The 14809-nt window shown below is 38.1% G+C and overlaps 1 protein-coding gene across 1 annotated transcript in view; it reads left to right on the top strand.

Moving 5' to 3' along the window:
• bmp1a (bone morphogenetic protein 1a) overlaps positions 1-14803 on the top strand; it is a 138912-nt gene extending 124109 nt beyond the window's left edge. Inside the window, exons 18-20 of the mRNA XM_056463026.1 lie at positions 989-1202; positions 2077-2327; positions 10183-14803. Coding sequence (XP_056319001.1) covers positions 989-1202; positions 2077-2327; positions 10183-10320 — 603 coding nt within the window. The 3' untranslated portion in view covers positions 10321-14803. The remainder of the gene's footprint in view (positions 1-988; positions 1203-2076; positions 2328-10182) is intronic.
• Positions 14804-14809: the final 6 nt, after the last annotated feature.

Below are 14809 nucleotides of genomic sequence, written 5' to 3' on the forward strand. Positions count from 1 at the left end.
TTTACTCATCCATCCATCAAATGTTCTGCTTATTTGTCTGTAAAAATCTGTCCATCCATTCAGTTTCTATCTATCCATCCATCTTTCTGTTGTATCTTCCTCCCATCATTCTTTTATCCATCCACCCTTCCAACCATCCAGCCATCCATCCATCCATCAAATGTTCTGTTCATTTGTCTGTAAAAATCCATCCATCCATCCATCCATCCATCCATCCATCCATCCATCTTTCTGTTGTTCCTTCCTCCCATCATTCCTTTATCCATCCAATTTCCATCTATCCATCCATCCATCCATCCATCCATCTTTCTGTTATTCCTTCCTCCCATTATTCTTTTATCCCTCCATCCATCAAATGTTCTATTCATTTGTCTGTAAAAATCCATCCATCTATCCAATTTCCATCTATCCATCCATCTTTCTGTTGTTCCTTCCTCCCATCGTTCTTTTATCCCTCCATCCGTTCATCCATCCATCAAATGTTCTGTCCATCCATCTGTTTGTCTGTCCATCCATCCATCCATCCATTCATCCGTTTGTCCGTCCATCCATCCATCCATCCATCCATCCATCCATCCATCCATCCATTGTCCTGTTTATCCATCTGCAGTCCATCATTCTGATCTTTATCAGTTTCCTATAGACTTCAAAAACATATTCAGAGCGAAGTTTCATCTCTAGACTTAATTTGTTCCTCCATTCCACTGCCCCATGTCTTGCGTTTTGAAAAAGAAAAAGATGTTCAGTGTAAACCAAAAGACAGAGAGGTTTGATTGTTGAGCTTTTGCCTCATACATGACATTTCTTCCTCAAGTTCAGTCTTTTGCTCTCTTTCACTCCAGTGCTCTTTTCACTAACAAAAACATACCCAGTGTGAACAATCAATGTTTCAATTTTCAGTATCCCCACATCCTCATATTTCAACTTCATCAATTATGCTAAATTGCGCATCTGCGGTTCAGAGTTTAACTTGAGTCGTTCATTTCAGGCTTTTAATGAAATCGACATGGAGCCTCATCTGGAATGTGCTTACGACCACATCGAGATTTATGACGGTCGGGATAGTAAAGCACAGAGTCTCGGACGCTACTGCGGCACCAAGAAACCTCAACCCATCATATCCACCGGGAACAAGATGTTCATCCGCTTCTTCTCGGATAACTCGGTGCAGAAGAAAGGCTTCGAGGCTTCCCATACTGCAGGTCAGCACACCAGTATAACCTGAATGTACACTACCATTACACACTGTGTCATTTCTTATTAATCAATAAGTTATTAATAAGACGCATGATAAATGAATAATGACTTTTACTAATATTCATAACAATCAACATAGTATACTTCTGAATCTGCCACTATGCTGACATGTAGGCATCTGTAGCTCCGCCCTCTTTTTAAAAAGAGCACAATCTCATTTGAATTTAAAGCGACAGTCACCGAAACAACATGATTAGGATCTAAGTCTGAAAGGAGCTGTTATAAAACATTATTAGTGTGATATTTTGAGCTGAAACTTCACATACACACTCTAGGGACATCAGAGACTTATTTTACACCTTATAAAAATAAGCATAATAGGCCCCCTTTAAATCCAATACAGTTCCCATTGAAAGCATACTTTACCATTACTTATTCTATGGGCAATTGATGTAGTATCCGTGACGTCACCCATAGGTCTCTGAAGAGCGCAAATGAAGCTAGAAGGCTTTTGCACCATGAGCTTTACAACCCTTAATATAAATAAAACGAATGAGTTATAAAAAAAATACACCCCCTCACAGTTGTCATGAAGGGTTACATTAGCTACAGTATATGCACCAAAACCATCTTTTGTACCAGGTTGTAAACATGTTTTTATCAGCTGTAAAAATGGCCAATTTAGCATGGAAGTCAGTGAACATCTGGAGTTTCTGGAGTCAGCCCCCAAAGGCCAGTCGATGAATTGCAGTTTCAGTTATTCCCATATTAGCTTCACGAGGGAGAGTGGGATGTTGCCGCTATTGACTATTAATGTGCAGTGCAGTTAATTCTAAGGGTGACATTTACCTCACGTCTTCATTTCCCGGTGTTCTGCAGAGTGCGGAGGGCGTCTGAAAGCGGAGGTGAAGACTAAAGACCTCTACTCTCATGCCCAGTTTGGTGATAATAACTACCCCGGGGCATCAGACTGTCAGTGGGTGATCACAGCAGAGAAGGGCTATGGCGTGGAGCTCATCTTCCAGACCTTCGAAATCGAGGAGGAGGCCGACTGTGGCTATGATTACATGGAGCTCTTCGACGGAGCCGACACCAAATCACCCAGACTCGGACGCTACTGCGGATCAGGGGTAAAGCACTATTATACATTCATTACATGATTGAGCAAAAATAGTTTTGGATTTTGTTTAAATTCGTCTTTATTTCTATATTTCTATATTATTTATAGCGCATTTTATGATGTAGATTGGCAAAACAGCTTAACATAGATGGAAAAAAGAGAGTTAAAGCCATGCTATTGTTAAATTGATGATGATGATGAACTTATTCAGCAAAAAATGGGGTTTTATTGGATATTAAGTGTTAGGGGTGGAGCTATAATCTATTAATCAGAAGGGGAGGAGCAATTGAGCGCTAAGGTTGGATTTCTTTATTTATTTTCAATTGTGGAAGCAAAATTCTCCTACATAATGCCACCTTCCGATGGTGAATGCTGTTGTTAATACTGCCAGTAGGTGGCAGCAATTCAGTGAATCATTCATTTGGTCAAAAGGGTTGATTCAAATAGAAACAAAGCAGGTGGTAAGTTGCTTTCCAAAGCACTAACTGTACACTAGGGTTGTCACGATACTGGATTTTGGTACAAATCAATACTGAAATTTCGAAAACGTCCATTTTCCAAGCGCTGTTAAGCACGTTCTTAAAAAGCAATGATTGGCCATTGTGTTCACGTGCTCAACAGAAATGACTGTGATTGGCCGTGAAGGTCATCAGTTCACCAAACTCACCGGTGTTTACTGAGTGTAACCACAGATGCAGTGACACTGGAGCGTTTCAAAGTCACGTCAGTCAGATGGTCTATTTATAAGCTGACATACGAGCAATCTGCTGATGAATCGATTGATCTTCATGGCTTTAAAATGCTCCAGTTTCCCTGTATGTGTAGTATCAAACAAACAAACAAAACCTTTATCAAACATACAAACAAACAAACAGACAATATTGTGTCTAAAGAGTAACTTACTTAATATGAACTTGTTTGTTGAATTGTTGTATGAAATTGATATCACATTTATAAGCATACTACATATTATTTATCATTATTTATTTTTATTTTTACTTATTTTATTATTATTTATTTAGTTTTATTTATTATATATACATATATACAATATATATATATATATATATATATATATATTTTTTATTTATTATTTATTTTATTTATTATTTATACTCACATAATCATAAATATAAACACAACACTGTACATAAGAGCAATCTTAAACCCCATACATAACATACTGGAGCCTTAATCTAACTATATGTAATGTTAGTCCTGTTTTAAATCTGCCACTATGCTGACACACAGGCATTAGCAGCTCCACCCTCTTTTTAAAGGAGCACAATCTCATTTGAATTTAAAGTGACAGTCACCAAAACGACACGATATGGATCAAAGCCTAAAAGGTTCAGTTTCAGAGAGTTAGAAAACATTATTTGTGTGGTATTTTGAGCAGAGTATAAATAGTTAACTATACACATAGCCGGACTATACAATTACTTTATGGAAAACAGAAACAATATTGTGCAATATTTTGTGCAAAAGAGGCGTTTACGGTTGAAAACGTGAGTAGTGCAACATGATTATTGGTACATTCACAAGTAAATATTGTTTACCTTATTAGATCCGTGTAAGATGGAGTTTTAGAAAAGTGTTCAGTGCATATGGAGAGGCGAGTGTTTCTACAGGTGGTTTGTCAAGCCCACTCACCTGTGTGAGGCACACTTCAAAAAAGTTTTTTTCTACACTGTAAAATAATCCTGGTTGTCTTAAATTTTTAAGCTGAATCAAATCAACCATATGAGTCTATTGAACTTGTATTATGTTAAACTGACTTAAAACAGCTTGCGTAACTTATAAAATTAAGTTAGAACATGATTAGCTAAGTTTAATAAGTTACAATGACCTAAAAACATGTGTTGTCGGCACAAATTGATTATATAATTTTTAAATTGTAGAGATATGGTGTGATTGTAAGAGAGTGTCAGGTGCATACGAAGATGTAAGTGTGTGTTTTCTACAGGTGGTTTGTCAAGCCCACTCACCTGTGTGAGGCACACTCAGAATTGCAATACATATAGAAAGACAATACATGTTTCACACTCCTACTGAACATCTATATGTTACGTTTTGGCAACTAGCAACCTTTTAGTATAAGGGCAAGTTAAAACAAATAAAAATGTTGTGAATATTTCCTCATCTTCATGTCATTCTGAATCCACAAGACTTAAATTCATCTTCAAAACACAATTGAAGATAATTGAATTTACTCAATCTATCCCATCAAACGTTTAATGTTTCATCGATTACAGAGATTAATGAAATTCTTCTTTAGATTACATGATGAACAGCTTTTAATTAATAATGTTCACCTGGTTTTTATGCGTCAATAAAGCAAGTTCGAGCTTTTCATTCATAAAGCATTGAGTACAGTATACTTTGATTAACTACTTGTATTATGTTAAACTGACTTAAAACAGCTTGCGTAACTTATAAAATTAAGTTAGAACATGATTAGCTAAGTTTAATAAGTTACAATGACCTAAAAACATGTGTTGTCGGGACAAATTGATGATATAATTTTTAAAGTGTAGAGATATGGAGTGATTGTAAGAGAGTGTCAGGTGCATACGAAGATGGAAGTGTGTGTTTTCTACAGGTGGTTTGTCAAGCCCACTAAGCATTTAATTACATAACGTTCACTAGGTTTTTATGCGTCAATGAAGCAAGTTCGAGCTTTTCATTCATTAAGCATTGAGTACAGTATACAAGTTTTACAATGAACGTTCTGATGCTTCAGGGTTTTTTTTGTGCTGGAATGGACCTTCAAAGGAGGGTCAGAAATCTCTCTGGCTTCATTAAAAAATCTCTTAATTTGTGTTTAAAAGTCTTCCGGGTATAAAATGACAAGTGAATAATTGATCACTCTGCGAACTCTTTTAACTTGTAGTTTTAGCTCCCATTATCAAAACCTCTACGTCTAAATGTGCCACAGGATTTTAATTAAATCGAATTTTTCCAAGAAACCGCATGAATTAATCCAGCTTATCATGCAGAACCACATTTTTCTTCACCGCTTTTTTCACTCTGAGGACTAAGTTAGGCTTGATTGGTTGCTTTCAACTATGGCATTGTGTTCAATTTCCCTTTTATAGTCCTGTTTAACCCTGCCGTCCATGACCCTACTACAACAGACCCTTCACCTCGCTTGAGACTGTAGGGTTTTCCCTAATTTCTAGTTCTGTGTGAATGAGATTAGCTGCACGGGTCACAAAACAGCAAGACTGCAGCTTTAGGAGCCTAAGACTTAAAGGTAAAAGGTATGGAGCAAGTGCAGGGTCATTACTGTTGGACGAACTATACGTTTAATATACCAACAGAAAATATGGGACACTCTTCTCCCTTGTGGTTTTCAGTCTTGTGGTTTCAGGATGAGTAAATATTGACAACATTTATATTTTTGCTTTAACTAGGCATTATACTTGGATTAAATTCAGATGTACAGTAGGAGTGTGAAATACGTATCCTCTTTGTATATGTATTGCAATTCTGAGCGTCTCTCACACAGGTGAGTGGGCTTGACAAACCACCTGAAGAAAACACACACTTTCATCTTCATGTGCACCAGACTCTTTCTTACAATCGCTCCATATCTCGAGAAAAAACATTGTGCATTTCTGAGCGTGCCTCACACAGGTGAGTGGGGTTGACAAACCACCTGTAGAAAGCACACACTTCCATGTTCATATGCACCAGACACTTTCTTCTAATCACTCCATATCTCGAGAAAAAACATTGTGCATTTCTGAGCGTGCCTCACACTGGTGAGTGGGCTTGACAAACCACCTGTAGAAAACACACTTCCATCTACATATGCACCAGACTCTTATTTTTACGATCGCTCCATATCTCGAGAAAAAACATTGTGCATTTCTGAGCATACCTCACACAGGTGAGTGGGCTTGACAAACCACCTGTAGAAAACAGCGCCAGAGACTTTTTTCTAATCACTCTATCACTCTATGCGCCGCAAGAAATCTGGTCGGGTCCCGCGGCTGTAATGCAGACCTCTAATTCACAATCCATCAATTCAGACAATGCATTCAAATTGCGATGCTGTATTTTTGTGCGAAAAGTATTGCAATATTAATAGAGTTTTACAAGATTGTTTGAATATCTCTATTTGATGTTTTTTCTGGGAAGCGTTCACTCGGAAGGCGGTGAGAGTTGCAAAGCTCACTCTGGCCGCCCTGGCGACAACAATGTCTGCCTTCAGCTCGCGGCGAGAGCATCAAAATTCGCTACATTGATCTCGTATTTAAAGGGGCCGTTGCAGCATGTCAGTTACATTCCTGCATTAAACATGCTTTCTAGCGTGAAAATGTTGCACACTTTTTATCAGATTCATTTAACAATGGGAGATCAATGTGGTGAGGCTTTGCTCCACTTAATTATCCAATGTGTCCATATGTCTGAAATATCCTGAAGCTGCTATACTGTTTTGTACTGTCGCATGAGATTCCCGCGTTTTTAAAGAAAAATATAAGTAACTCGCCAGTAACTTATTTAATGCATATGCATGCATGCAATAATTCCGATTAGAGCGATAATGTGGAGAATATTGATCTTGTGTTGAGCCCAATGAGCCTTGCATCTAAAAATAGAGCTAGCGTGTTCCTTTAGTGATATCGCTTCGACTCACGCTGAAAATGGCGGACGTGAATCAACAACCTGAGGATATGATGACGCGCCTGTCAATCAATATTGGTGGGCGGGGGGACTGCTCTCCTACGTCAGGTCCAATTGGTCCACTGTTTTTTATGTTGTTAAATTGAAAAAAAAGCACTGGGTGTGTTTATATCACCCCAATATGACAGTCTATACACCGTACATGCACATATGTCTGTCCAAACAGCTTGAAAAGTCGATTTTTTTTACCATAGGTGCCCTTTAATGCTCTCACTGCTTTCGGCGTGAACATACACTAAACGTTTTTAGGTACAGAAATTGAACAATCACAATGCAAAAAATGCTTTTTTTTGGGTCTCGTTTCTAGTACAAATATCTAAAATTCTCAGACCAAGTAAAAATATTGTTTTGTTTTCACCTTTAGAAGAAATTTGTCAATATTACGTTTTTTTTTTCCTTGAAACAAGCTAAGTTATCTGCCAATGGGCCATGTAAAAAAATTAATAAAAATAAATAAAAGTAAAATAATAATAATTATATATATATATATATATATTATTATTATTTTTTTTTATTTATTTTATTTATTTATTTTTAATTTTTTTTTTTTTTTACATGGCCCATTGGCAGATAGCTTGTTTCAAGGAAAAAAACGTATATATATATATATATATATATATATATATATATATATATATATATATATATATATATATGCGTTAAAATGTAGATATTTAGACTAGAAACAAGACAAAAATTTTAAGTAAGATTTTTTTTTTCCTCTTATTTGGTTTTCCCATCAGTTCAGGCAATATTAACAACAGCTCTGGCAGAAATGCAGATCAAACCAAGACAGAAACTCCAGTATTTTTCATTCATTATTTCATTTTTCTCACTCTCTTTCTTTCATATTTCTTAAACAATTAGACCCAACAAATTCCAACTAGAACCTGTATTCTCTGTTTATATTTTAATAAAGAAAAAGAGACGTAATATATAATTTCATTATACCCTCAGAGTAAGACAACCGCTGTAACTGGGGGGGGGGGCTAAGACTTTTGCACAGTACTGTGTATCAGATGTTATTGTGATACTGCCGATGGCCTTCTTATCGACAGAGAGATTTGTTTGACTTAAATGGTGAGGACATTTGGCGTTTGTCTCAATCGAGTTTGGTAACTTGCCATTTATTGCACACTTTGAATCCGACGCAACTGATAATTTACTAACAGCAGGAGAATGTGTCCCTCGAGCGACATGAGCTTAAGTGTGCTGCCGCATTAGGCCGTCACGGCCCAAAATAACCCATTAGAACAGAGAAGAAACACACTCTCTAGCTCTTAACATATTCCAGACTGTTTGCTGCACAATGCCAAATACTCTGAAGTTGTATCCTATCCTTTGAGATACTCCATTAAATTGCGCATTCCCTATTTTATTTAGTTCATCCAAATGATGAAAACAGTGTCCAAATCAGTTTTTTTTAGTATGTAAGAAGATGGAGATAAAGCAAACTACTCTTAACCTCAACAGGAATAGATATCCATGCCGGAAAGCATTTGCGTTGAAGGGATAGTTCACGCAACAATGACTAAATGTAATTTCTTCGAGATTTTTTCGATTCAAACCTTGAGAACACAAAAGAAGATATTTGAAACATGCTGAAAACTTGTAACCACTGACTTCCATTGTATTTGTTGGTCCTACTGTGAAAGTCAGTGGTTACAGGTTTTCAGCATGTTTCAAAATATCTTCTGTTGTGTTCTCATTAAGAAACTCATAGGTTTGAATCAAGGTTTGAATCAAGTAAAGCTCAACTAAAGGACAGACTTTTCATTTTCGCGTGAACTATCCCTTTAATGCAAACACTTTTGGACATGGTCATCTGTTATTGTTGAGAGTTAAGAGCACTTTGTGTTATCTCCATCTTCTTTCATACGGAAAAACTGATTGACCAGCTTGACCAGCCTAGACAGGCTGGGAGCCCAGCCAAAACTGTCCAGCTTAAACCAGGCTGGTCAAGCTGGTCTTAGCTGGATTTAGCTGGTCATTTTCCAGCCTAACCAGCTAAGACCAGGCTGGAAATGGCTGGAAACCAGCCTGGAAATGGCCAAAACCCCTCTAAAACCAGGCTGGTCAACCAGCTAGAACCAGCCAACCAGCCTAGGCTGCTTTAAACTGGATTTTTCAGCAGGGATGTGATTCCTGCTTACACATACATGGGCCATATCCGATCTGTGCCACATGGGAGAAAAAAATCGGAATTGAGTCACTTGAACAGCGCAGTGTAAATGCAGCCTAAATGTCCAATTTGGCAGAAAATGTTTAGTCAATTGCAATGGATTTTGTAATTAGCCTAAACCACAAATCCAATAGAGAAGGCCAATTTGTGTTCAGCCTTCGATGTTGAGAGCACACTTATTATTTATATCAACTTAAAACATTGACTTTGGTTGCTAGCTCACTATAACTGATGCAAAAGACAATAATCAAGGCTAGAATACACCACGTGACACATTTAATCACAAAATGGACGAGATAGGACTTTTGTATAACAATGTTGAATGACAAAAATCTGTATCCTGAAATATTTAAAGGGCTAGTTCACCCAAAAATGAAAGTTACTCGCTGTTTAACCACACCAAAGCGGGAAATTCAATCAAGACAATTAAGACAGGTTAAAATTAAGCACTTAAATGAGTCAAAGCCAGTTTTTCATAGGTAGACTTTTGACCCAAGTTGTTCCTCTCTTGATTCACTCAGGGCACTGAATTTCAAAGAAAAGTCCATCATCTGTATTGTTTTAAGTCTCCTTGGCTGTGTTTTGGATCATTGTCTTGCTGAAATGTCCACCCTGGTTTCATCTTCATCCTCCTGCTAATGTAGATGTTGGACTAAAGCAGCTGATATTTATTTACACTGAGGAAGGGCAGAGGGTTGCTAAAGAACTACTGAGAGATTTCAACTGCTGTCTGGGCTCTCACTGCCTTTCTACTCCTTCCTTTCTTCATGTGTTTAATACTTTTTCTCTGCGTAATTTCATTTTATTATATAAATATAACTAAATTTGTAAACTAATTTGTTTAGTTTTGTTTGCAGATATGGATTTATTTAGTTGTTACCAACATCCGCTGAAATTTTCAAGTCAACAGCACCTTCAGAAATATGTTTTGTAAAAAAAATGGTGATGTGTTCAATAAATATTTCGCTTACATCCTACTCTGTGCTTCCAGCCTCCAGAGGAGATTTACTCAGCCGGCGACTCCATCGTCATCAAATTCCACTCCGACGACACCATCAACAAGAAGGGCTTCCACGTGCGCTACACCAGCACCAAGTTTCAGGACACACTCCACTCCCGTAAGAAGTGACCCCTAGTGGCCGGGAGGGGCCGTGCAGGGCCTAGGGGGAAGCGAAAGGGCCCCAGGGGGAGGTCCTCGCCCGTCGCTCGGAGCCCCCCGGCCGCCAGAAACACCCAGACTCGACGGACCAGCCGCAAGAACGCCAACCGCACCTCAGTAGTTCACAGGGGCTCTGGCATCCCCTACTGACTGTGAGGAGTAAAGCCATTCCGCAGTAGACCTTGTTTTTACCTTCCTTTTTTTTAATGATTACGTTCCGGGCAAGATGCGGATTAGGGGAGGGGGGTGGAAAGTATTCAGTCGCTGGATACCAATATAGGGGTGAAATCAAAAGGGATTGTGGGAGGGTGGGAAGGGTGGGCATAGCTGATCTGGTTACTAGAATCCCACTTGTCGCCTTTTCATGAGCCGAGAGTGCATACACTAAGGAACTCCCGCAGGAGAACCAAGCGGTCAACCAAACTCAAATAGTAGGAAGTGAGAAAGGGGCATTCGGGGCGCAAGTTTCCAACGTTGAATGGAGAGATTTACTGCAGCGCTGTGGGGAAACAACCGTCTCCTCTTGACTTTATTGGCATTGCTTGTTCATGATGGCCACCATGGGGTCAGTTCCTTTGTCGTCACTTGAGCAAATGACACTGTATGTCAAAGAGATGCATGTGGTACAGCTTGAAGGAAATGTGGACGTGATGGTGGCACCAGCATTTGTAATGAAACCTCGCTTTTTTCCTGGCCAGTAGTCCAGAAGGTTCCCTGCCCCCCAGAAATGATCAATCTCCAGGAGGTTTTCCAGAAACAGCTATCATATTAAAAGACTTATAAACAAAATCTGGCCCATGTCTGATGGATGTTAATTGCTTCTGCTTTAAAAACTAAAATTACAGATTGGTATGTTGTCTATACTTCTTTTTTAAAGGTCTTGATAATGTGCTTGCCTTCTTTGTCACAAATTTGGCACAACCACATGAGAATCGATTGCTGTTCTTTTGTCCTGAAGTCCCAATTCTGTTTTCTAGTTCCTAGCTTTCTTTTAACCTCTTTTATTGTACGATTTCTAGTTGTTTTGCAAAACAGTATGAAACCGGAGTCTTAAGACCTCAGTCAGGGTAGATTCCTAAAAAGGTGAAATTACCTTTAGACTCTTTAGAGGTGCTTTGACCATAAAATGAAGAGTCGGTCATGGTTTACCTCCCCTCATGTCATTCCAGACTTACTTACCTAGGCAAAACACAAAAGAAGCTATTTTGTCCTTGTAATCAAAGTCAAGAGGGGTCCGAAATGGAACTATGGACCATTGACTTTCATTGTGTGGGCAAAAGCAAATCTCTGGAAGTATTTTTCACAGAAGGAATGAAGGAAAGAAAGCCAGGATTTTTAGGTGAATACCAATTTTAGTAAAACTTTTGTAATTGTATTCTTTAGGCATGAGGCGATAACCGGTTTCAAGGTATACCGCGGTTTGGAAAAGTCAAGGTTTTAAAAAAGCCAAAATTTTCTGGAATACCGTTCCTGAGGTATGAGTACAAATTTTATTTACTTTTATTTTTTGTTTTTTAGGATAACAGTATCTCCAGCAGAAAAAATATCCAAAGATGCCGTTAAATTGTTAAGAAATCTGTGTTTTAGGAACAAATGAAGACATCAGATGTCAATGATTCATTTGAGTTATGTAGCCTGATATGTTTACTGCTCCAAAATATCATAAATCTTTCAAGAAATAGAAGATATTGTGTTCAAAGGAGAAAAAGTTTTAGTTTTTTACCCAGACATTTAAAAAGAATATATTTTAGAGCAGTAAGCTCAATATCGTGATACCGTGATAGTTTTATCCAAAGTTATCATACTGTCAGAATCTTATACCGGCCCATGCCTAGTATACTGTTTATTCACTGAATAGTGTTATAGCCCCTGTAGTGGCGGTAAAATGAATATCAGAATGAAAAATGATAGAGATGAACCAAAATATAATATTCAAACTAAATATTTTAAAAAACAGCAACACTTGAAGGGGTGTTCATAAGGGGGTCATGACATGATGAAGATGAATGAGATTTTATGCATGCTTATGACAACTGTGTTGTTCGCTCATTTTGGATGTCTTTGTCATGACAGCTGAAGATAACCAAGACAACACAACCTGTCATAAATCTGGCATAAACATGATCATCATCAGGCCATTATAAATGTGTCATGAATATTTTTCTGAGATTACAACTGAATTTAGAAATAGATTTGAAACAAATTTTTGCGCTTAACAAACGAAATTAATTATGTATAGGCTACATAATTGTCTGTGCGTACAACACGTTTCTCTATCCACGAGACCGAAAGTGAAAGTAAATAATGAGCAGGCTCATCTCTCATTCTCGTGCAGTAGATGCTCTGTTTAACTGTTTTCTCGCTAGTGAAGCGCTCAGTTTTACGCAACTGATTCTTAAAGGGAATGGGAGATGAGACTCTGATTGGTTTATTCTCAAAACACACCCATAACTCATTAAGAGAATAAGCTCAACCCTGTTTGACCATGCGCCACGGTGCAAAGCGGATTTTTCCGTCCTTAAAATAGCAAAAGTGGATTCTGACATGCCCTTAATGCGTTTGCGCCCTGCGCTTTGGTCATCAAAATAGAGCCCTGTATCTTTATGCACCATCAAATGTGGTTAGAATGGAAGTCAATGGGTCTAAAAACAGCCACCAACAATAAATTAGGCAGATAAAATGAAAATCTAACAAAGCGTCAAAGCCAATGATGTTACTAATCATGTCCAAGACTGTGATAAAAGGGAAAAATCCAGTCCACAGCTACTTTTTATATTGAAAATGTGGCATTTTGTGTGTTTTTTCACCAAATCAGTGACATCATTTGTGAACAAGGCAATTCAAGAGTTAAAATCCTGTCATTTTTATAAACATTTAGTAGTTTTGATCACGACTGAGATTGATAATCGAAAACATATTTAACTGAAGCAGTTTTACAGCAGTTTAATTCAGTGGGCTAAAAAAAGGCTAGTCAATTTGAACAGTGCACAAGGGCTAAGTACTTTTACTACCTTCATGTCATTCACAATTGAGAATAGTTCGTTCATATAATGGAACTTGGTTTGCTCCAAAACATCGCTTTGGTCCCTGTCGGATCATAGTATGGACAAAAACCAACCTCTAACACAATTTGCCTTTCATTTTTCATGGAAGTAAGAATGGATAGAATGACATCATGGTGTGTACACAACTTTTCAATAAGCAAGGCCGTCAGCTTATCACATTAAATATGGCGTCAACTCTGACTGAGGTCCATTTCTTTCTCCACCTACCATGATTTTCAGCTAACGCTAGAAGGGATTGCTCTTTTTACTAGTCTCCAGAAGCCCCATTGCTAGATAGATGTTGTGTTAATACTGTTGGCGAGGGGAAAAAACACCAATACTGTACCTCAGCGTGTGGTAGAGTGGTGGGATGGTGCTATTTCAACTGCGTCCAGGTGTCAGCAGGGAGAAAAACAGTGTTAGATGTGGGATAGTGCCGAGTATTGAGCTCTCCAGGGCCGATTATTGGATCCGAAGTGTTTCCAGGATCATCTTCGTGAAGTTGGCATCTCTTCTAGACTTTTCGTCCTCCTATATCATTTCACAGCCGTTTGCCTTCGTGGGTTTACCTAAAAGCTCTTACAAATCTCAGGTTCAGCATATCTGATTGTCATTTCCCCCCTCCGAATCCTTTAAAGGCGGCAGATTTGAAGGCTCGGGATGCTGTTTGACTTGGTTGCGTGAACATACGATGTTTTATTTGATTTGCTGTGATGCCTTCTTCCGTCTTTGAATCGGTTGACCTCAAGCCACGAGCGCTGTGACCAAACGACTTGCTCAACGTATGGTCAGCAGTTAGCGCTAACTTATATATCCTAGTTCTTCAAATCAACTCTTTTATGTGTTTGTTTGTCCGTCTATATTCAGTTTAGCATATTTGAACAACTGAACTTGGACATTTCGCTAGTCGGAGCACATCCCATTGATGATTTTAATGCCAGTGTGTGTTTCTTCCTGTTAGAAAAATGCTGTTTTGTAGGCAAAACAACAAGACAAAAGAGAAGTTACCTCAGCATAATAGTGTATGCTTGATCTATTCACCCTGACCGGCCTTCCCACACAAGACTTGGTATACATGTTTATGCATTTTATCATATGTATGTATGTAAATATGTATTCATCTAGACCATAGACATCTTGACGAGAACTAATGTGTAACTCCAGGCAAAAAAAAAGATGCAATTTATTTATATTGTATAGTTAATTTTCACCTATGTACTGCACATAGTGTTAACAAGTTGATCGAATGTTATATTTTTCCTTTTGAAATGCTTCATGTCACATTTTGTCTTGTAGTCTCAGGAATTATGGACTGACCGTTTAATTGAATAAAAGCCCAAATATATCAATTCAAGTCCAGTAGTTAGCACGATATGTACGAAAGCTAATTAAACTCACCTTTAAATGCTTTCAGT

This window comes from Danio aesculapii, chromosome 8 (genome assembly GCF_903798145.1).
Source record: "Danio aesculapii chromosome 8, fDanAes4.1, whole genome shotgun sequence".
NCBI classification, from domain to species: domain Eukaryota; kingdom Metazoa; phylum Chordata; class Actinopteri; order Cypriniformes; family Danionidae; genus Danio; species Danio aesculapii.